This window comes from Gossypium hirsutum, chromosome D12 (genome assembly GCF_007990345.1).
Source record: "Gossypium hirsutum isolate 1008001.06 chromosome D12, Gossypium_hirsutum_v2.1, whole genome shotgun sequence".
In the NCBI taxonomy this organism is placed as follows: domain Eukaryota; kingdom Viridiplantae; phylum Streptophyta; class Magnoliopsida; order Malvales; family Malvaceae; genus Gossypium; species Gossypium hirsutum.
Window position 1 is genome coordinate 6,195,419 of NC_053448.1, and position 24,104 is coordinate 6,219,522.

Genomic DNA, 24,104 nt, shown 5'->3' on the forward strand with positions numbered 1-24,104 from the left:
TTTATATGGTACAAGCTTCCAGTTCCTTCTTGAGTAATTAATTAATTGTTGTTAGAGTGATACCGGAAAACTATTATGCACCTCCAGTTTTGGTGTCAAAGTTGATAATACCAAGGCATACATCTTTGCACGGTACTTTATTTTAGTTTCTGAAACTTGGATTTTGTCAATAGAAATTCAGTAAACTGGTTTTCCCTATACTCAGCTGGGATGCAATGCTTTTAGAAGGGATCATGGAAAATGCTAAAAATGCAAAATTAAAAGCTTTAATATTCAAGAATTTTCTCTCTGTCAATACCTTTGCAAATTTCGATATGTCTCTATACAAGTAAACATCAAGAGTGAGTTCTAATATAAAATTGATTTGCATGTATGTGCTTGTGCATGATCAAGTATCATTTGAATAAAGATTGACCATCACTGATCTCAATAAACCATAGATTGCTTTATTCCTTTTCTATTTAATTGTTACATAAATTTTTCAATATGCAAATAACTTGGTTGTTAATTACAATATAGTTGTCTAAAAGAATATATTACAATATAGTTATACATATATCGATTGATCTAAGGGTCCTTATATAGTTCCATTAACAAATTACAATATTGATGTCAATGCACCCTTAGATCAATATTGTAATATTGTAACTTATTTTGGGGCCCCAAAATGACAGTTGTTGATTTAACTTTCATTAATATACCAAACAACTTTCTATTATAAATTCAATGTTTTGACTTGAATGGAGTGATAATCAAAACTCTTGTTAGACATCTATTTGATATGGATTCGAACTGTATTACTCCATTCCTAGCCTCTAATATCATATAAGAGATAAATGAAATTCAACATTCAATTTTTTTTAGTTTATCAAATAAAATCTCAGCGTAATTTTAGATTAAGCGGCATGGATAATATTAAATCTTAGGAGTTTTGTAATAAGTACGGGGACAAGAAGAAACAAATCCAAAGCCTAAAAGGCAAGTAACGGTGAGGAAACTTTGCATGTAAATACTCTCTTTTTTTGTGTGTTATTTTCTTGCATCCTTCCGGTGCTTGAAGTGATGATGCAAATTTCAATTTCCGAAAAGTTGGTTTTTGGTAGATTTCGTAATATTATCGTATTGGTGCCATACTCATATTATAGGTATTTTGTTTCATCTCATCATGTAAAAAAAGCACGTTGTTGTCACCCCCTTCAATGCATATTAATAAAAAAGGTAAACAATACTACAAAAAATCAAAGTTTTGAAACTAAAACACTGTATGTATAAATCTCCCTAATGAATAAAAGATGAAAGTTGATGACATAAATAACAAGGCCAGTTGAAGAAATTAAAAAACCTCATCCCCATTTTCAAAGCTGCCCAGCAGCTCCAAAGTCATGGCTTGGACAATGATCAAAATTAAAAGCATCCGCAGCAATACCAAAATCAAAGTAACCACCGGAATCAGCCACCACATCGCACATCATCGATTCATTAGCCTTCCTAGCCACATTATTCCTCAACTCCTCAATGGCTTTAAGGTAAGCCTCAAGTTCCTCTAACCCCATATTATCATCAATGGCTTCATCCCACCAAAACTCTCCCTTGTTTTTCATCGCTTCTTTTGTATGTTCAATTCGCTTCTTCTTCTCTTCTTTCAGCTTCTCCAATGCCTCCTCGCATTCATCGTACAACTCTTGGAAACATAGACCGGTCTCAGTCGTGGCCGAACCGTTCTCGTAATCATCCATAGCAAGGCTTCCACTAAAAAAACGATCCAATATGGTTTCGATATTAGGGTGGCCAAAGATGAAAGGTTTCCCTTTGGGAGAGAAGACGATGATGCCTATGTTTGCACCACATGGTAGGCAAATTTCACTAGCTTTCTTGAAAAGTCCATTCCTACGCTTGGAAAAAGTCACTTGGCGACTACTTTCCTTTTGTAGTTTCTTCATCTCAACTTCTTGGCGGCCTCTTGTGGCTTTGGAGGTCATTTTGTTGTTATCTGATTAGGCATTGCAATGAGAAATAATAATAAAAAATGAAGTTAGGAGATATCATTATAATGTAATTTTTGGTATTAATTTATGATTGGGTAGGTTGTAAATATTGTAGTTAAATTTGAGAATTTAATTTTGTAATATTGAAAAAGAAAATTCTAATATATTTTTGGTAAGTCAACCAGAGTTTATCTCCATTTACCTAAAAATAAGTAATTGGTTTCAACTTTACATTTATTAATGACTCTAATTAGCCAAGCAAATTGATCGGAAAAAATGGAAGAAGTAATGAATATAATATGGTTGACAAATTATGGATTATCAAGGAATTGCTAGGACCTCCATTTTTGCACCATATGTATAATCCAGACTTTTATGCTAATTGTACTTCCCTTTTTCTCGCAGGGATTAGAGGAATGGGCATCAAATCAGCCATTTTATTTTTTTCTTTTCGTTTTGAATAATACTATTTGGGAGTCGTGGATAACTTAGTCAACGGTAGCTGCATACACACAATTCCAACCAATGGCAAACTTGATTCATAGCTCATAATTTCAAATTTTGATAGGGGCTTCCATCTTAATTTCTCAATCCCAAATTCATTGACTGGAGAAAAAATCTCTAAGGCTGCTCAAGAGATAATGGCCGTTCTTTTCCATACCAATGGTATAACATTATATAACAAATTGATATAAAATTAAATTAGACTTAATTAAAATGCTAAAATTAACTTAAAAATGTATTCTGAAACCCAATCAACAGGTGCTGTCAATCCAAGCACATTATAATAATATAGATAAACAAAAGAGTAGTCATCTAAAATAACCATAATTTAGTGTTGTGAAGATAGCCTAAAACTGGCACTAATTGAGGCCAGTAATCAATCAAATTGCTCTTCCAGAATAACAGTCAACTTTGAGTTAAAACTACTCTTTGCAGTTCTTGTTTTCCTTCTCACTCGGAAACCTTCACCTCCACCTCCACCGCCGTGGGTCACCAAGACACTAGACTTTTGGAGGTTGTTGTTAAGAAGCAAGGGAGGATCCATCTTTTTATTAATCCCACACCCGCACAAGTTGTTTGCAATACCAGTAGCGTGACCTAGGTTAAGAGCTTGAGTTGCCTTGACAGCCAAGGCTCCCATCTCCTGGGTTCGAAGAGGGCTATTTAACAAACGCAAAGGCAAAACAAAGTAGAGCTCACCTGGTTGAAGCTGATCATCGGCGTCAATGGCGCAAAGGGTGGTATCGAAGTCCATATCATCTGAACTGCACACGGAACAGTTAGGGTTTCTCTGTAATACATGTGAAACCCTAACCGGGTTTGAGAATTCTTGAAGGCTACCGTCTTGGAGGATTAGCTTTGCTGTTAAAACTGATGAAGTTGAGTGGCATATGCCCATCTGGCTTTTTAACAGAAGTTGAGATTTGGGTTTCACTGGCAAACTTAATCCAGTTTTACAGTTTTAAAAGAATAATAATAAATTCCACGAGATGCATACATGCTTTGTCTTCACATCATTCCGTGTGAGATTCTTCCCCCATTTTCCGTACTTGCCATGTTTATTTTATTGACGATATCCTTTTACATCATAAATTGGGTCTTCTTTAACCTTGGAATTTCACATCATTCAAAATAACAAATAATTGATAAAAATATACATAAATTCAACATCATTCCCAATTAAATTATATATTTTAAAATTAGCTTATTTTTTTTATAAAATTGTTATTATTTAAAAGGTAAATTATATATTTACCAACTTTAAAAAATTACAAAATAATTATTTGACTTAATTTTATATTATCCTGTCATATAATAATTAAAAAGAATATTAACCCAAATCACCCTATCCCAGTTCCCTTCCCTCACTCACTTACCCCCCAACCCCACACATCTTGCATTAAAAAACAAAAAGCATGGCCTGACTTAAAGTAGCACTGCTAATTTGGCATTGATATTCATCAATCTCTCTCTGTTTCTAATTGAAAAGACAAATTATGGGTTTACACATTTCCTTGTTTTAAAAGAAAGAGACAAGCAGCAAAATGACGAGCGCATAAATTCTTCAGTTTCTACACAAGGAAATCGCTTTAAAAAGCAAAATTAACAGTATTAGAGTACTGCAGTTTTTTATTAAAAAACAAACCAAGATAGGAAAATTTATTTAATAAAAAAAAAACAGAAGATAAAGTTGCAATGAAAAAATTGTTGCTTCAAAATTACCTTCTAATATTACATGTATTACATGATATTTTACGTATTTAATATCTAACCAATTATTATTACTAAAAATATTTTTTAAATACTAAGCGTAATTGGTTAATATTTTAATGACTCAAATATTACCATAACTAAAGATTTACCAATCATAATTAAAATACTTGTACAATATTAAAAAATTGATGTATTATAAATTAATATCCTTCCTTCTTTATCAATAAATTTAATAAATATAAGTTGTGGATAATTAAAATTATTATAAAAATAAGAGTTGTTGGATATAAATGCATTATTTATAAAATTTTATGTAATATTATATTAAATGATTAAAAGTTGATTTTAAAATTAAATTAATATAATTTTTTTTAATTTCGGTTAATAAAAAATTTTAATACTTCAAACATATATCAAATATAGTCAAATTAATCAAGTCAACAACAGAGAACAAATTGAATAGATTTGAAAACATGTTTAAGAGCTAAATTGAATAGATCAAAAAATTTTATCTAGAGATTTAATTGAATAACTCGAAAACTGTGACCAAGGACTAAATTGAGCAGACTAGAAAATGCCTCGAGGGGATTAATTAATGACTTAGAAAACACACTCATTTACTGAATTGAACAAACCGAAAAATGCATCTAGGGACTAAATTAAAAAAATAAAGTAGGAAATAATTTTAAAATTATAAAAAGAAAACATAAAACTCTCTCAATCTGTAACACCCCTTGCCTGACCCTATCGTTGGGTCTGAGCTACAAGATGCCACATTCGTTGCTAGAGCAACTACAATCAATCAAAAAATATACAAGCATTTATACATATGATCAAGTGTTAATAAAACATGTTAAACAATCATTTTCGGATCTTAATCGAGCCTACGAAAGCTCAATACCAACCCGAGGTCTAATTAGGACTAAACTGAAAATTTACAAAATATGATAAGAGGGCATTGCGATATCCAAAGCTTGTTATCATGATCCCGAAGACAGTAGCCAAACATCAAAATATGTTCAGTGGGTATCGCAATATCTAGGGCTTGATATCGCAATCTCAAAGACAGTAGCCAAACTTCCCAACATAAGGATCAAACTACAAAGTTTACAAAATAATTCAAGGCCAATATTGCGATATCCAAGGTGTGGTATCGCAATACTGAAAACAGTCCACTAAGTCCCCATTTTAGGTAAAATATCATTTGGTACCTATTTCAAAGCTTTCCTCAAACCTACACATTTAATTTAATAATTCACCATATTAACTTGAATCAACCATCCCAAAAACATGCCAAAACAAACCATTAAATCATTTCTAATCAACCAATGGATTATAGCTTCATTTTAGCACAAATCATACCATTTTAAATTGTTCAACTATAAATATTCATCTAACCAACTAACCATTCATCAATCAACTTCTCATCTTTGCAATTTATGTTCAACCATGCTAATTTAAGTGTCATACATAACTTAATCACATTATTGAAAACATGTCATTTTATGTAGGCTTTATCCTTACCAAAATCAAGCATTATAAAGGTTGCAAGCTAAAACTTATCATTTGAAATTAACATATACAAACACTTATGTACATGCCACAAAATTGGATTTAAAATGATTCAAAAGCAACTGAATCAGTAACAGGATAGTGTGAGCTTCTCGACAATTCGATAGACATGTTTCACAAGTTGGCAATCTACAAGGAAAAAGGGAGGCAAAAAAGTAAGCATATTGAATGCTTAGTAAGTCCATATGAAATTTACTTAGCTTACCTTGACATTTCAACAAACTAAAATTTAAAACACACCGGTATTTAATATGGCATCCTTTAGCATACTTTCAGGTAACTATTTCATAACATCAAATACACCATATAGATTACTCCATTTGCATTTCATAATCACTGAGTAAGAAATCATATACTTTCATTCAATTTGAATTCATAACTCATTCAATCTTAATTCAAGTCAATTCAACATTTTCATTACGTTAAGTTAAGGTTTCGCCCGAGAGAACTATAACAAATTGAACTTAGATGTAAGACCCTTAATCTCTATCTGTCACTAGAATAGGGTTATGGAACATTATTGAAGTTTACAGATCAATTATAGAAAAATCCATATCATTTACTATTCATATACGAAATCAATCATATTGTCCTTTAAATGCATTTAGATCAAATTGGGACTAAACCAAGAACTTAGAGAATTTTTTACGAAATTTCAAAATTTTTCTTAGATGCAAGGGATACACGCCCGTGTAGCCAAGTCGTGTGGCTCACTCAGCCAAGTGACACGTCTGTGTCCCAAATCGTGTGGGCATTCGATGTGAGGTACACGGCCGTGTCCCATCCCGTGTTCAAATTAAGGTAGCTACTGACTTGGGTCACATGGCCAAGCCATACGCCCGTGTGCTAGGCCGTGTGAACAATTTATTTTACATTAATTAGGTGCAAGGGTTACACGGCCAAGTCACATGTCCGTGTCTCTACCCGTGTAAAAATACCTAGGCATTCTATTTCTAAATTTTAAGGATGCAGGGGACACATGTCCAAACCACACGCCCGTGCTCATGGTCGTATGCCACACATAGTTGGGACGCACTCCCCTGTGTCTACCCGTGTAGACGAAAATAGGTCATTTTCAAGGCCACTTTTCTCACCCAAATTTGCCTTCAACCTACAACAACACTTGAATACATTCACCAACAAATTCAAGGCATTAAAACCAAGCCCAAAGCCAATCTTATACGTGATATATCATCACATGTATTTAAGTATTCAAACTTACCTATTTGTATAATCATATAAGTTTATCAAAATTCAATCTATCATGCCAAACACATATATATTAAACATGATATAACCTCCTACATATACATCAAACATACCATTACTAGCCATTTCAATGGCTAGTTACAACCAACCATATACATGCCATCATTGACCAATTTAACCTATACATGTCATTATACCAAAATAAGTTTGCTATTTACCATAATGAGCTAAAGGATAGTGTGATGTTACTCCGACCACGTCCAACCTTCACGAGTTTACAAGTACTATAAAACAGAGAAAAGAAAACTGAGTAAACATTTAATGCTTAGTAAGTTCGTGTAATAAGAATTTAACTTACCAATCATGTTCATTTAAAATAAGCATACATAACACACCCAAATCAATGTAATTAATAACCTAAATACACATAATCCTCAATAAGCATGTTAGTTATGTAATTCATATAAATACCAAGAAATGTGGATGAGCTCATCAATATTCCATTTCCATATACATATATTTGTTATTTCAAATCTCCAATGAACATATACATATCATATTTTTGTATATCAAGTATTTCTCACCATCATTCATCTATAATTCATATTATCTCATACTTGAAATTTTACCCGTTGAATTATTTAAAATATCGATGAATACTTGGGCAATACACATGAAGTGTACAATACAGTAAATCTATCAACTCATATCTAGGAGTGCTCATAAAAGCTCATAAACGGGAAGCTTATCCGGGCTAAAACAGGAAGCTCATAAAAGCAATATTCAGGAAGCTCGTACGAGCTTATAACGGGTAGCTTGGAAGAGCCATTAATTGGGGAGCTCCGGATAGCCATATATCGAGAAGTTCAAGCGAGCCATATCAGGAAGCTCTAGAGAGCCATTAATTAGGAAACTCACAAAGAGTCTTTAATCGAAAAGCTCAAAAGAGCTAAGGTGTGCCCACAACACATGTAGGATCACAGCCTATCGGGATGTCCAAAGAGCTATAACAAGAAGCTCGCAAGAACCATTTAACAGGAAGCTCATGAGAGCTAATAACGGGATGCTCTTTCGAGCTATGGTGTGTTTGCAACATATGCAAGACCACAACCAATACGGGAGCCCTGTATCCAATTGATTTTCATGTATTCAAACGAGATTTAATATTTATCGGGCATTATCGGATTTTATGATTAATTTTATATACATACCAATTTCACAATTCAGCATTCATAAATACAAATTTTAATTCAAATATGTAATATACAAAATCTAGTTACACGAACTTACCTCGACATTTGCTCGTGTACGAAAATCTACTAATCCGATACTTTTTGTTTTCTTCGATTCAATTTCGTACTAGGTCTATCCAGATCTGTATGAGTAAATTTAACATCAATTTAATACATTTCATATTCAATTCAATTCAATTTACATCCTAGGCAAAATAACCATTTTGCCTCTATATTTTTAATTAATTCCAATTTTGTCCCTAGACTTGGAAGATGAAATTCATGATATTTAATCTTCATTCCAAGCCTAGAAATTTCATACATAATAATAGCAATCCCATGAATTCCATAAAATTCAAAATTTTCCATGAATTCAACATCTTTTCAATTTAATCCATAAATCATGTTTTCTTTAAAATTCTTTAATAAAACACTTTTAAATAACCATTAACACTTCAAATTCATCATCTAATAACTGAAATCATATAAACTCATCAATAGTAACTCCCAAAATTTTCAATGAAATCAAAAACCAAGGTAAAGGTTACTTAAACCTAATTGTAACAATCACAAAAACATAAAATTTTCAAGAAACGGGTGAGGATTTGACTTACCTGAAGAAAAAATTGAAAAACCAGCTTAAACCCTCTCAATGTCTGTTTTTAGAACTAAAAATGATGATGATTTCTCTGGAATTCTTTAATTTCTCATTTATTTCATTAAATTTTGCCCTTAGTTCACACCATTTTATCATCTTTTTAAGGCTTATGCCGCCCCAGCCATATGCTTTTGGCATATTTATACCTTAAATCCCTCCTTATTTATTGGTTAAACTATTTAATCACCATTTCTTTTAATTAACAAGTTTTGCATCTTTTTCAAATAGTCCTTTTTAACAAATTAGATACATGAGACTATATTGCTCACACAAGATGACATTTATGAATTTGTGACCGCTCCCTTGTTGTTCTCGCGTGCTATGAGGGAAATCAACACAAAAACATGTAAATAATCAGGGAATACTAACGTGCGGTGTCTGCAAGTGTGACAAGTCAGATGTAATATATGTAGTGTTATAATGGAACACCGGAGTATTCCAAGGATCAAACCTAAGACAGTCAGAAATTTAGTGATTTCTATTAAAAAATGCATGCAAGAAAAGAGTCTAGCTAGCTATTTGCTAAGCACTATATTATGGTAGGCCATAAATGAAATTGATTAAAACTTATTAACTACCTATAATAGAAAATGACTAAATTGTAAATAACGCAAAATATAAAACTACCGAATACGATATAATAGGGAGTGGTTGGTTGATTTCCATGTTGTTAATAACCTTTGAATTAGGGATCTAAATTGTTAACACTTCTAAATTGGTTTAATTTTACCTCTCGATCTCAACTTTACCAAATTAGACAAATTAGTTTGGTTTATCTCTCGACCTCACCCGACTAACCCAGGACTAATGAATTGGTGCCCAATAAGATTACCTCTCAGTTTCACTTATCTTGATATTCCCTTAGGGGCATCAATACTAAGTTTTGAAGTTTATTCAATTTAGTCTCGGTTTACTATTTAGTCCATAAAACCTAAAATCAACTGCCTAACATTTCCATCAATCAACCACCAAAGGTTTAACTACCCATTACCATATCACTACACCAAAACAGGCTTTTAGCGGCGTTTGGACAAAAAATGCCACTAAAAATCGAGCATTAGCGGCGCTTTACGTAAAACGCCGCTAAAGATCGAGCATTAGCGGCGTTTCTAGGAAAGCACCGCTAAAAATTAGCATTAGAAAAAACGCCGCAAAAAGTCTAAGCCCAACGACATCGTTTTGTACCTTACAGATCTTTAGCGGCGTTTTGAAAAAAAGTGCCGCTAATGCTCAGATCTTTAGCGGCGTTTTTGAGAAAGCGCCGCTAATGCTCAGATCTTTAGCGGCGTTTTTAAAAAAGCGCCGCTAATGCTCAGATCTTTAGCGGCGTTTTTGAGAAAGCGCCGCTAATACTCAGATCTTTAATTGAACATTTTATCTGCTATTTACTATTTAATTTATTTTTAATTGAATATTTGTTAAAAATGGATAAATTTGAAATAATGACACGTAAAAATAATTTGAAATTAAAAAACATAGAAAAATATTTGTTAAAAATGAAGAAATTAAAATACTATTATTTAAAATAATTTTAGAATTTTTTGTGTACATGATTGATTGATTTTTAATTTATATATTAAATAATTTCAAATATAATTGTAAAAGATACGATAGTATTAATTTTAAAATATTTAATTTAATTATATATGGTTTAAGGTATATATATGGTTAATTTAGGATTTAGGGTTGGTTTAAGAGTTGCAATTTTAAGGTTTATAAATTATGGAATTAGGGATTAGGGATTAGGGATTCTGATTTAAGGGTTGTGATTTAAGGTTTATGGGTTAGGGGTTAGGGGTTAGGGGTTAGAGATTAAGAGTTAGAGATTTAGGGTTTATAGATTTAGTGTTAGGTTAGGGTTTAGGATTTAGATTAATTAGTGTGTTTTAATTTATATATTAAATAATGTTTAGGGGTTAGGGATTTGGGGCCGGGTTAGGGTTTATGATTTAGATTAATTAGTGTTTTTTAATTTCTATATTAAATAAGGTTTAGAGGTTAGTGGTTTGGGGTTTGGGGTTAATAGTTAGTGATTTAAGGTTTAGAGATTCGGGGTCGAGTTAGGGTTTAAGGTTTAGATTAATTAGTATTTTTTAATTTATATATTAAACAAGTTCTTATATAATTGTAAAGATTATTAGTTTAAAATTGATATGCAATATACAATAATTGAATATAAAAAATTGTAAAATATGCGAGCTTTGGCGGCGTTTATAGCCAAAACGTTGCTAATATGATTTAGAATTTTTCAAAACGGTGTCGTTTCATTACAATAATTTAATTTATTAGTGGCGTTTCTTCTGTAAACGCCGGAAAAGGTAACATTAGCGGTGTTTATGACTAAAAAGTATTTAATTTAAACCATTTGATATATTTAAATATTAGATTTAAAAAAATTAATAAATAAAAAAATGTAACAAATTGATACGGATAGGTAACTATCTATTTTAGATATATAGGACCAAATTATAACAAATAAAAATAAAATACAAAAACCAAAATCATTCTACATCGAACATCTAGCAAAATAATTATATTTTAGTTAGCAAGAAATATCTCTAATAAAATGGAGATTAGATCGGAAATGAACAATATAAAATCATAATTAACGTCTCAATCTTTAATAGAAATTTGATATGTGAGAGATTATTTGATAGTAAAATAATTTTACTTTAAAAAAATCAATTTATAAAAACGCCGCAAAAAATCAATTTATAAAAAACAAAATAAAAAATACGAACATTAAAGACTACAAAATTATTTTATCATTTTCTAATTGCTACATTGATAATTTTAACCGCAAAATTAAATGTTTAAATTAAAAAAATAAATAGCGGCGTTTTTTTAAAACACCACAAAAAATATTCCACAAAAGATTATTTTTTTTGGATGGTGCAAAAGATAAATAATAGCTGCTTTTTTTCATAAAAACACCGCAAAAGCTAATTAAAATCCCGCTCAATTCCAAAAAAAATTATTTTAGTTACCTGCTCATTGCTCCCTCTTCTTCTCATCTCCGTGCGCCCTAAATCCCCCAAATAAAAGATTGTACTTAAAAAGATTTACCTTTTTATCTCAAAATTTGCCCCCAACTTTCCCATTTCCAGCAACACCAAGTCAATACACCTACGCCAATCACACTTCTTTTTCCTTTTCATTTCACTGCACTGAATTCACTCACCATCGCTACTCCTTTTCTCTCGATCTGTTAGGGTTTCTTTTAATTTTAGGCTTTCAAGGGAACGTACAGTTTCCTTTTAATTTTACTGGTGATTTCTATGGCGACGGAAACCCTAGATGGCAAGAAACCGGAGGAAGAGGAGGTGAAAGAGAAGACTGAAACTTCCCATTGAATAAGAAATAAGTAGAAGGAAAAAGAAATCAGATCCTTCTGAATAAGAAGAAGAAAAATCAGTACTTTTTTTCCATTGAAGAACAAGAAGTGAAAGAGGATATCAAGGGAAAATGTCAAGAGAAAAACTAAGAAGAGCCGCACTTCCTCCTGTTCAATAGGTGTTCTTTTTTATTTCTATTGCTTTCAGTATATTTTTTTTTGAGATTATTTTCAGTCAAAGAAAAAAAATTGGAAATAACCCATCATTTTTTTTCGTGGAAAACTAGAAAAAAAAAAACAAATTAAATGATAAGCCTATAGCTGTATGCCATTCAGACAATCCAAAACGAACTGCTGAAATCTCTTCTGCAAATTATCCTGCTCGAGAGTATGCTTGGTTTTTATCTAAGTTATATTTCTACATTTTCTGTAATTGTTCTAGGTGATAGTGGGTATGTTTTATTATTTTTTTATTTTATTTTTGCAGTCTTGATTTGTTTGCAAACCAGAATATATTTTGTAGTTTTATTTTAATGCAAGAGTAGAAAAATGCAGTTTTCTATTCAGTTTGCTGAGAAAGACCGTGGTTCTGCGCTTGCTGAAAGTTCTATTCCAGATTCACATGGTGATTCTGGTTTGCAGAATGTCATCAATTACCTCCGACGGACAAAACAAATAGTATGTTCCATTTGGTTTTTTTTTTGGTAGATTATTTCTCCTTTTGTCTTTCTCATGCTGCCTGTACTTTCTGATGTTTTGTGATTTTCTATAGGCGGAAATAGAGATATCTTTATTGAATCAACTAGCTTCTTCCATTGTTATATATGTTTTACTTTGTTGCTAATTCATCTTACTCAGACGATTCTAATACCTCTATCAGCTGTAAAAAAACTGGGAAAGGAAAGAGACCTGGAAAGGGAGGGAATCGCTTCTGGAAAAGCATTGGGTTAGGCTTTAAGACACCCAGAGAGGCCATTGAAGGTTTGCTTTACTTTGCTCTTCCTTATCATTACTATTTTGCTTGCATATTGTTAATTTATTTGGCAATTAGAATACATGTTTCTTAGCCATGCTTCCTTGTGTTCATCACTGAATATGTGTAATGGTAATTACTTGTTCTCTGCTATATTTTTTTTATTGTTAAACTAGATAGTCTAACTATGTTGTTCTTTTTGGAGATTTCGGGACAACATTCATCACCATTTTACTGTGTTTTCTGCTTGGAACTGTTTTAGGGCATTGATATAGTAAGTTTATTGCACTTCATGTTAGATGCTTTCTCTTGGGGTTTTATTTGACCGATGTGATTACACTGTGGAGGCCATGTTTTTGGCTAACATGTTTCTGAGATCTTACCTTTACTCAAACAGTTCATGTCATAGAACCATGGGGCATCCATAATTTTTATGGATATCTAGCCCTTTGTTGATTCATTTTCATTGTACTATTTCATGTCTGCTTCACCCTCACCCTTTCTACAATTGCATTTGTTGACACTTACATTGGATTTCAATGTTGTCCAGGAACATATATTGATAATTAAGAAAAGCCCATTTACTGGCACTGTTTCTATTAGAGGCCGTATCCTTACCGGTACTTACCATAGTGCAAAAATGGTAAGGACCATTATCGTCCGAAGGAACTACCTTCACTGCATCAAGAAATACCAAAGGCAAGATACCTTTTTATTTTAATATCACCTGTAAATAGTAGGTTTTGGAGCATAGAAATGAAATTGGTGGGATAGAGGCCGTTTTTAAATGTGGAATTAAAGCTTTGCCTGTGGTCTCTCATTATTGCAGTTTAGGGTATCCTTTCGCTTTCCAAATAGATTTTCATAGATGCTGGATTTGAGCTAAAGCTATGCATATACATTGCTATAATTTCAAATTTTTAAGTGTGTTTCGGTAAAAAAAAAAAATTAAATTGTTTAGCATTTTAAAGTGCATTGTGATTGTTCATTTATGTTTGCATGCATTTATATGTGCCTTGCCCCATCTTTCTTCTTTATAGAATATTATAAATCTATAGATATATTGATTGTTAGTTTTATTTTATAGATATAGGCCGACTCATTATATAGAATATTAGATATATAAAAGGTTTCTGTATATACATAGAGCCTTTATCAGTTAATCCTTTTCATATTTATTCTATATATATCTCATTTTTCTCATTTTTTAAAATGGCACCAGATGAAAAAAAAAACCCTCAAATATAAGTCTATGCAACTATACAAGTTTCGTTCTTGTTTACAAGTTATTTTTTAATTTCGGAGCATTTATGTATTCATATCATATTGGTATTGATATATTTTAATAATTTGTTGTCATAACTTCTTTATTTAAACTTTACTTATTGTGTCTAACATTACTTACTTACTTGACTAGTTCTTGCACTTTATTTGTTCTATGTTTTTTGGCTGTCATGTCATGTGTCCATTTAATATAGCTATGATAGATTTTAAAGCCTGGGAAGTATGAAGTTTTGGTATGCTATGGTCTGCATTATTTTCCTTTTGCTTATTTGGACTTTGAATGTACATTTCTGGTAACTTTTGTTTCTTCCTTTTACTGTTTTATGTTTATGGTAGATGTAATGGGACTTGCGAGTGCATGATGTTAAAATTTAGTCACAGATTGACAATTATACTAACATCAATTGAATTAAAATCTAGTCGGCATATATGAATAAAAAAGTTTGACTTGCGAGTGCATGATGTTAAAATTTTATGATAAATGATCGTTTATTTTGCCAGGAAAATTGGTAGCTATATGTGGTTGGATTGATAAAAAGATCATAGTCACAGATTGACATAAACCTAAAATATATCATTTCATTGTGTCTTATTCAAGGCATGTATTTATTTATTTATTTTTGCTCCAATTTAAACGTGCTTAATTTTTAAAGTGGAATGATTAAAATATAATTTTATATAAGTACCTTACCAATCTCATTAATGTCTTGTTTTATTCTTCCTGAAATTCGAAGAATCAGTTATTTAAGTGTTTTCATTCAGTTTACATGTTTACCTCTGTTTCTTTAAGTTTCATATTTAACTAATCCATCTTAATTGGTGGTAAATTCATGTTTTAGGCACTAATCAATTTTAACCAAATTATCTAACTGTAATTTGTACTGCTTGCAGACTTTCAGCAGCATGATCCCAAAATGGCTGTGGAAAACCAAAATTGTCAAGCAAATTAGCCAAATGCTGGTGAATCACCTTGGACTAAATTTGACCAAAGATGATCTACAAAATGTGGTTGATTTAATGGAGCCATATGGTCAGATAAGCAATGGAATAGAATATCTAAATCCTCCCCTTGATGTCAGTAACTAACTTGCTTGTCATTTTAAATATGCAAGTCAATTGCTATTAATAATTTTCTGTTGGATTCTTTTTGGACTGGAAAATAATTTCTGGGGATAGTCTAAGAATCTTAAATTTTATAGAAAGCCAATAAAGTGCTTGCTGGACGAAATGTGGTGATTAATTGAATTGCAAGGTCATACATGCTGTTAATTTTTTAATAGCTGATAAATGAGTATGACATAGTGCTCATAAATGTTCTAAGAAGGATGTCTTTAGATGAATGGAATTGTTTGATAGCTTGAGGTTATAAATCTTTGTATTGATTTTTCTCAACAATCTGAAGCCTGTCATACTTAGCAAATTTTTCTGTAAGAATGGGTGTTTAAGAACTGTGAATTGTCTTGAAATATATGCAGTTGTGATGGTTGATATATTATCAAGCATGCAATATATATCACTGTCGTGACAGGTTTTTATAGGAAATATTTGAAATCGGTACGAATTTATATCCCTGTTACATGGAAATATATATTTAGCTTTAAAGTTAAAATTTTAATAGAAATTTTAATTTAATTAATACTTTTATCCTTAAAAACAAAACAAAACATAATATAATAATTATCATACAAATAAATATTATTTAATTAAAATATTTTTTCAAAAGTCATGTTTTTAGCGGTGTTTGTTAAAAAGCGCCACTAAAAGTCATCTTTATTGTGGCGTTTGTTATATAAGCGTCGCTAAAGGTCGTGGCCTTTAATGGCGTTTTTGGGAAAGCGTCGCTAAAGATTGTGGCCTTTAGCGGCATTTTTTAGAAATGCGCCGCTAAACGTTATGGTCTTTAGCGGCGTTTGTGGGATAAGCGCCGCTAAAAGTTATGGTCTTTAGCGGCATTTTTTGCGGCGCTTCTCAAAGGGCCGCAAATTCTTTTAGTGGCGCAAAAAAACACCGCTAAAAACCTGTTTTGGTGTAGTGTATTAAAGCTAACATATATGAAAGAAACAACCATGAAAGCCATTAACATAAAACTCAATAAAAAGATGAAAGATTGGATTTTTACTTGAGAAATGTAAAAGCAAGTAAACTAACAACAATGTAAACAACAAAGAGCAATAAAGTTAAGATTTTTGGTAAATGATCAGACCAAATTTGAACGTTAGGGACGTCGCTCGAATCTCAGTGAAAGGTGTGTGTTCTTTTACAAGTGAATCGGGCCAAAATCGTGCTTAGGATAGGGCCACACGGTCTGCCACACGGGTGTGTAGGCCACCCGTATGGACCACACGACCCCTCACACAACCATGTCCCCCTTGAAACCTTAGGTTTTTCGCTTCTCACACAGCTTAGAACCTTCCATACAGCCGTGCCCCCTGTTTTTAAGATTTTATAGCTTTGCCACTCTTTTTCAAATTTTACAATTTTGCCATTATTTTTCAAATTTTATAGTTTTGCCCCTCTTTTTTATATTTTGCAATTTTGCCCCTTTCTTTACAAATTTTACAATTTTACCTAGAATTTTATGATTTGTTCAGTTTAGTCCCTAATTGATTCCTGAACTATTTTAGTATATTATATTATTCAATTAATTCCCCGATACTATGAATTATTTTAGAACCCATGAATTGACTAACCATATTAATATAATGATTATATAATTGAATGCATTGTAAACAATACATATGATTATTGCTTCGGTGTTTGCGATTGTACATGTAGTATGATTTATGACACTATTAAATCAAACACTTAATAAGCGTGACTTTTGCTATTGAGTTGAACTATTATGAGCATATTAATTGCTACTATATTGAACTATTATAAGCATATTGATTGCTACCATATTATTCTGTTAAAAGTATAATTAAATACTAAAGTATTAATCTGTTTGAGTTGGCCTTATTGCATTGCATAGGGTGTGACTATATGTACAAAGAAAGTGTTAGCAGCTTGTTTGCACCGTTTAGTGGTTTATCCACATCATATTAACAGCTTTTATCTGCACCGATTAGTGGTTACCCTCACCATATTATCGAATATTTAACCATTCTAAAGAACTTTGGTACAAAATAAAAAGAGCATGTGCACGATGATGGATAAAAGGAAGCTTACTCCAAAAATTAAATAGGGAGCCGAGTCAAATAAATATGTTGTCGGTATGGCTAGTAAAGTACTAAAAATTGATGTGTTTTAAAATATTAAAAATTTGATATAATAATTTATTCAAATTTTATTAAAATATTTTGGAAATATAATTTTTACAAAAGTTGATCAAATTATGATATATAATGTTTATGTCAAAATTTTAATATTTTAAATGTGATTAGCGAATGTATACTTTATTTCAAGATACAACAGTTTTTACTAGTTTTTAAATTTGATGATTTTTTTTTACAATCTTATAGAGCTTATGTTAATTTCTATAATTTTTACAATATTTTACACTTTCTAATATTTTTTTATAATTTTTATAGCTTTTTAAATATTTTTTAAAAAAAATGAAAAAATTACTTTTTAAAATATATATTTATAATTTTATTCATATATTTATATATTTATAATTTTTTTATGTTTTTTAAAATATAATTTTAGATTTTTTTTCGAATGATGATATCACTATGATGTCAGTGTATGCCATGTGATAAGTTATGATTCGTTGAATATTAATGGTTAAAAACTAAACTAAGCCTCAGATTAATATAATTGGAAGGATATTTTTACTGATTAAATTTCTGCCCCTTTTATATGAGGAAAACTGTTGGAGTTTTGACAACGTCAAACGTTTTGTTGTTTAATTATTTACATAATAAAGACTTTGAACCTAAAAAAGAAAGAAAAAAAAAAGAAATTGAAGAAAATAGAATTTATTCACAACAGAAACTAAAATAAACATTGTGGATGTCATATTTGGTTTTAGTTTTACAGGCACCAACATTATAGTGCATCAACCAGACAATGTTTTCAGGCTCTAGACATCAAAGTTCCAATAACCCCAGCAATAAGAGCGGTTGGATCACCAAGTACAGCTGAGATTATGAATTGCAAAGCCAAAGCAGCCATTTCACAACATTTCTTAACCTTACCTTTACTCCTTTTATGAGGGGTTTGAAGTGTGTTCTTCAAGCTCGGAATTTGGCTCTGCAATTTCCTGGAACCTTTACCACCTCCGAAGTATAATTCATGCCAATTCTCCACTAACATTTCTCTAACACACGCCACATGCAAGTTATACTTTTTGCAAGCTGACTGGTAACTCCAACTCCTCCCTTTTCGACCACATCTATGACATGGTGATCTTACCTTCCTATACAGATATAGTTTCACTTCTCCATCATCTAACACCATTGGTAGCTTTGCACAACATGGATGTAGATCGAATCCACACGTTTTGCAGTGATAAACGAAGCCAGTAACGTCCTTTTCGCAGGCATTGCAGTAACGAGGGTGTCACCAGGGGGCCTTGAGAGGAACTGAAAGGAACATTTTGTGTAGAAAGGGTGAGAAATCGAAAGGGATGGTACGGTACAGTGCATGTGGAGATCGAAATCGCAGAAGGAACAACGATAACGTGAGCCTATGCCAACTTCTTTGCACCCATCACATTTGAATGGAACTTCAGTGTACTCAAATTTTAGAATGTGTTGGGGGTGGCTGAAATGGGAAATCTCATTGTATTTCATGGTTCTTTTTTTTTCCCTCTTCAGTGGTCTCTAAAGAAATTATGGTAAGGTTTGTAGTAAGGATTATGAGAATTTGGCTTGAAACTGAAGCTAAGTAGGGAATTAAATGCTTGAAGATGGTGGTAAGTGATTGAAGGGAAAGAGCAAACATAAGGCATCTTTGGTGATGTCCCACAAAAGAATAGGAATTTTCACTTTTATGTGATCCACTTAATCAAGTAATATTATTGAAATGGTTACGCAAAAAGATAACAAGTATGAATTAATTAGGTAAGTAATGAAGGGGTTGAGTGGAAGATTTATCTAGAGGGATCATATACTTGCTGAAAACCTAAGGATCCAATAAAGAAATTAAGAATTTTAGCATCTTAAAAAGATGATTTTAAGACATAAGCAACATTATCATCAAGGCATTATTTTTGGGATTTTTAATCTCTCCAACATAAGCTAAAGCATCTAACAGCATTGTGTGGAAGTAACCTAGGAATGTTTCAATCCTAAAACCCAGTTATTGTTTTATTTTTATGGATATGAACAGGATACCATATAATCTAATGCTAGAAGGCATAGAATCATGGTCTTGAAAAAATATTTCTGTTTGAAATTCAAGATTTGGAGGATAATGATATCTTCTTTTCTGCACCTTTTTCTTATTTGATAGAATTTATGTCCATTTCTATGATTGGAATCTGTTTGCAAACTGATGTGGCAAGTGATTATATGGAATTTATTCTTAGATTAATTAATGATTAAGATAATAATAAGTTGACAATTAACTATGTTCTTCATTGTTCTCTCACAGCCTATTCGGCGGAGGGAATATTAAAGTGATCTGTTGAAACTTGAGAGAGCTTCTATTTCTATCTTCCTCAATTATTTATAATTTTTGCTCAGGAACTTTATTCTTTACTGTTGTTAGGTTATTGCCTGAACATTCCAATAACAACTTATTGAAAACTAGCCAAGTGGTATGGGAATAGAGTTATCTCTCAGCCACTTGCAACACTAGACGACCCGATCAGCTTCATTCATTACCAAAGAGATAGAGAGTAGTTGGGTTTTTTAGTTTGTATACTTTTGTTGCATTAAAAGGAAAACCCCTTTTCCATGAAATGTAGAATTTGGTGAAGAATCCAATACCCTTTTGGTCAACAATGAATCGTAGCGTCATGGTAGCTTCTTATGTCTCATTGTTGTTTTGGTTGAATGATTTCTTACATGAGGAATGCTGGAATACCTGCTCGTGATTAGTAAGTCAATAGTCCCATCAAGGTGTTCCAGCATTTTACTTACCTGCAACAATGGAGAATGGATGTTGTTCCACCACGGGATTGAAACCAGAGATTGTTTCTTATTCAATTTTACAGTATTAGGTAAGTTATATAAAATACAAAAAAAAAATCTCATAAAAGAAATTAATAATTACATTTTTTTACAAATCTTTAAAAATATAGTAACATAACTTATTACTGTTCCAAAGTCTTTTAAATAAGGTATGGTTACAAATTCAGAAAAAGCAAGCAGAGTAAAACAGTGTTATGGAACAACAATAACAATGAATTTTGGTAAGTCTCAACAAATTAATGGTGCAGAAAAAACAAATCATGAACTTGACGAAACTAAAACACACACAATCCAGAAGCTGAGCTCAGCTGAATCTAGAGGATGTCAGTGACCAAAGCCCAAGCAGGGTAAACCAACAGAATAATTATGCCAATTGTGTTGGATATTCCATTGGCTTTGGTGAATGAATTTCGAAACCCACCCGATGCTCTGATGTGCTCCTGAAGTAGATAACAAGCTATGCCTAGGCATATCACCACACCAATCCAGTCGTTCCTTATTGTGCTTGAAAATAAGCTCGGTGCCACCACTATTAGAAGTATCAATGCTCCAGGAAGTTCCAGCCAATCTGCACCAGTTCCGGTTTCAAAGGGTTACTGCAACTTTTCTTCATATTTTCAATCAATTTGAAGAATCGTAGGTTTATTACTTATGTTCAAATACGTGCTATGCGGGGTTATCAGATTAAATATTATACCTGGGAAACGTGTAGGGAAGAACAAGCGCAAAACGACTGCAATAAAAGCAATCCATTTCCCAACTTCTCCCCTGAAGGAGGACCAAACCATATGTATTTAGAAAATGGAAGGAAAAGACATGGCTTGAGTGATGCCCACAGAATGGATTTACCTCAAGATGTTGAACAGGAAGGAAGGCAGGCTCAAGAAGATGTATGGGATTAACAGTGCTGTAAGAATATTGGTTTTCCAGTTTGTACGGTCCAATATCAATAGATAACTGCATCAACCACAAGGTTGTAGTAGAACATTGTAAAGCAATCCAATTCTTCAACTGCTTGCCAAAATCATGATAAAGAGACCTATATACTATATACTATAACACTATAGTTATTAAGTGTAGTCTATATCAAACAAGAAACCTTTCAGACAAAAGGAAGAACTCACGAGAAACAGAGTCATGATAAAGAATCAGAAAAGGAAAACATGCAGAACCAATGAATGGAATCCTAAAAAAATATAAAGTTTATATCCGTAACCATTCTAATTGGAAAAAAAAAAAAGAAAAGGCTTCAAATTTCAATCTAATTCAACGATTATACTATCAAAAAATCAAATCTCTTCACTCATAAATTGGATCAACATAGGTTAGTTAAGCTAGTAAAAATGTGAAAATGAAGAGGTGAAGAAAGAAAGGGTGGCATACATTGCAGCGAAGGAAGCGATCCATTCAAGAAGGGTGGTCCCAAATCCCCAAGAACCCAATTTGATAGCATGGTTAGCAAGCTTCTTAGTAGCAAAGATTAGATCTTGGAAGTCAGATGCGATGAGATCAGTTGCTTCTCGCTCACTCCTCATTGCCAAATAACTCTTCTTTCCCACCATTATTTTCCTCTCCTCTCTTCAGCTTCTTGATTACTAATTGTTTAGCAAAATGCCCAAATAAAAGAGACTTTTTGGGGGGAGAAAACAACAGGAAGCAGACAATGCCACAGATGAACAGTTGACTGTGTGGGTTGGAGTCTAGAAAGTAGTAACCAATGGGAAGGCTCCAGTGTTAATTTTAGGAACCATATTTTTGGATTTTTGTGACACGTGCAAGAATATACTGCGCTGAGATACTTATAGAAGTTGCACTCCAAATACGTGTCCTTCCTCTAGTCTTTTGGAGGTTTAATTTTAAAATTAAAAAATATTATTAGTGACTAATTTTTTTATTTTAATTATTTAATTAAAAAATTATAACGCAGTTATTCAATTATTTAAAAATTTTTATTTAAATTATTAGATTTTTTTTTAAATTTACCAACGATCTTCAAGCAATAATTTGATAACTGGTATGGTGGATCAATAACCATGAACATATTTTAAATTTAAATCGATCTAACGGTTAATGTCGTAGATCGAAAAAAAAGTTATTTAAATTTTGATTTGTAAATTCGTGATATCCAAAACTATTTTTTGAAAAAAATTGAACTGTAAAAAAAAAGAAATAACGCTTCTAATTGGTATAGATAGTGTGAACATAGACTGCCATTATCATATATAACGGATTTTAACAATTCAATAATATAAATAAAAATTTTAAATAATTTAATGATCAAATTGTAACCTTTTTAATTAAGGGATCAAAATAAAAATATATCTATAATTTAATCACTTATTTTTAATTATTATGAGGTAGACTAAGATGCAACATTAAATGTAAATATTTTTCTTTTTACTGATTAAATAATATAATTATTTCCTATTTGCCACCTGTTGATGATATTATCTATGGGTTCATCCGGTCATTGTCTACACGTCATCTATGCCAACTCACCTCTTTCATTTTTCTTCTTCCTCTTATCCTTAATAGGTTAAGTCCATTACGTGGCCCGCTTGACAACAGAATTATTGAAACCAAAAAGAAATTCTAGAACTGTGTTTATATTAATTTGACAAATATCTTTTATTTAATATATTATTTTTAAAATTGATTTATTAATTATATTTTATAGAACATCAGTTTTTCTGAATATATAAAATATCAGTTCAATTCACCTCATAAACTATTTATTAATATTTATTTTTTTAAAGAATATTTGTTAATATTTACTTGTAAAACATATACCGCACATTCATAGACTTGTTCATAGACGGGCCATCCATCCGGACTCAAAGGCCCACTCAAAAAATGAGAATGTTTGGACAAAAATATGAGGCTCGAAAAATGGGTTTAAATAAAATTTAAGGTCCATTTTTCTATACGAGCTGAGCCTTGGACAATTTTTTTTACTCGAACCCGGCCGGGTATATTATGTTATCAAAAATATTATATTAATTATATATTATATTTATATTAAATCACTAACCCAATAACAATTAAATTCATTACCCAAAATCTAAAAAAAAAAACACCCAACTAAATAACCCAACCCAAAATATAAAATTTTGAAAATTATATTTAATACAATAAAATATTTATTATATTTATTTGTGTTTTTTAATATAATAAAACACTTGTTATATTTATGGTAGTATTTTTTAATATAAATATATTTTTATGTATTTTTAATGTGAGAAAATTTTTATTTTAGCATCTTTTTAGTGCATTTAGTGTATTATATATATATTAAATTAAATAAAATTTAGTCTAAAAATCAAATTTGGGTCAGTCAGGTCTTACTCGAGTTTACCTTTCTTAAATTGTATCAAGCTTAGGCAAAAAAGTAAGCTCATTTTTTAGGTTGGACCCAAGCTTAAAAATTTGATTTAGATACCTTGCATGGGCCCAACTTGAACCCTGCCCATGAGCACCCCTATAGATCCACTATGTGTAAGTAAAAAGACTTTGTCTAATAAATTTATAAAAACTTGAAATAAAAATTAAACAGTAATTAT

The 24,104-nt window shown here is 31.5% G+C and overlaps 4 protein-coding genes and 1 long non-coding RNA gene across 7 annotated transcripts; 1 reads left to right on the top strand and 4 right to left on the bottom strand.

Annotated features, from left to right (window-relative positions):
* Positions 1-1,238: 1,238 nt before the first annotated feature.
* Positions 1,239-2,031, bottom strand: LOC107947414 (agamous-like MADS-box protein AGL61). The gene has a single exon (XM_016882082.2). The coding sequence runs from the start codon at positions 1,977-1,979 to the stop codon at positions 1,356-1,358; it is 624 nt and encodes a 207-aa protein (XP_016737571.2). The 5' UTR covers positions 1,980-2,031; the 3' UTR covers positions 1,239-1,355.
* Positions 2,032-2,782: 751 nt separating this feature from the next.
* Positions 2,783-3,544, bottom strand: LOC107947415 (uncharacterized). Its single transcript, XM_016882083.2, has one exon. It carries the CDS (start codon positions 3,385-3,387, stop codon positions 2,866-2,868), a length of 522 nt encoding a protein of 173 aa, XP_016737572.1. The 5' UTR covers positions 3,388-3,544; the 3' UTR covers positions 2,783-2,865.
* Positions 3,545-11,846: 8,302 nt separating this feature from the next.
* LOC107945124 (uncharacterized) lies at positions 11,847-13,879 on the top strand. Of its 3 annotated transcripts, XR_005922277.1 has the most exons (5): positions 11,847-12,386; positions 12,495-12,595; positions 12,763-12,885; positions 13,088-13,188; positions 13,731-13,879. It is a non-coding gene; the product is annotated as an uncharacterized lncRNA (long non-coding RNA). The 3 variants fall into 3 exon arrangements; XR_005922276.1 differs by lacking the exon at positions 12,495-12,595 and having other exon boundaries at positions 11,853-12,386; positions 12,753-12,885; XR_001696429.2 differs by lacking the exon at positions 12,495-12,595 and having other exon boundaries at positions 11,858-12,386.
* Positions 13,880-18,481: 4,602 nt separating this feature from the next.
* LOC107940683 (uncharacterized) lies at positions 18,482-19,200 on the bottom strand. Its single transcript, NM_001327437.1, is given in 2 exon segments — positions 18,482-18,962; positions 18,965-19,200. Coding segments are annotated over 2 exon segments (717 nt in total).
* A 1,406-nt stretch (positions 19,201-20,606) lies between these two features.
* Positions 20,607-22,316, bottom strand: LOC107945123 (cold-regulated 413 plasma membrane protein 1). The gene is made up of 4 exons (XM_016878982.2): positions 21,928-22,316; positions 21,394-21,501; positions 21,242-21,312; positions 20,607-21,112 (listed from the first exon to the last, which is right to left on the bottom strand). Exons 1-4 carry the CDS (start codon positions 22,104-22,106, stop codon positions 20,859-20,861), a joined length of 612 nt encoding a protein of 203 aa, XP_016734471.2. The 5' UTR covers positions 22,107-22,316; the 3' UTR covers positions 20,607-20,858.
* Positions 22,317-24,104: the final 1,788 nt, after the last annotated feature.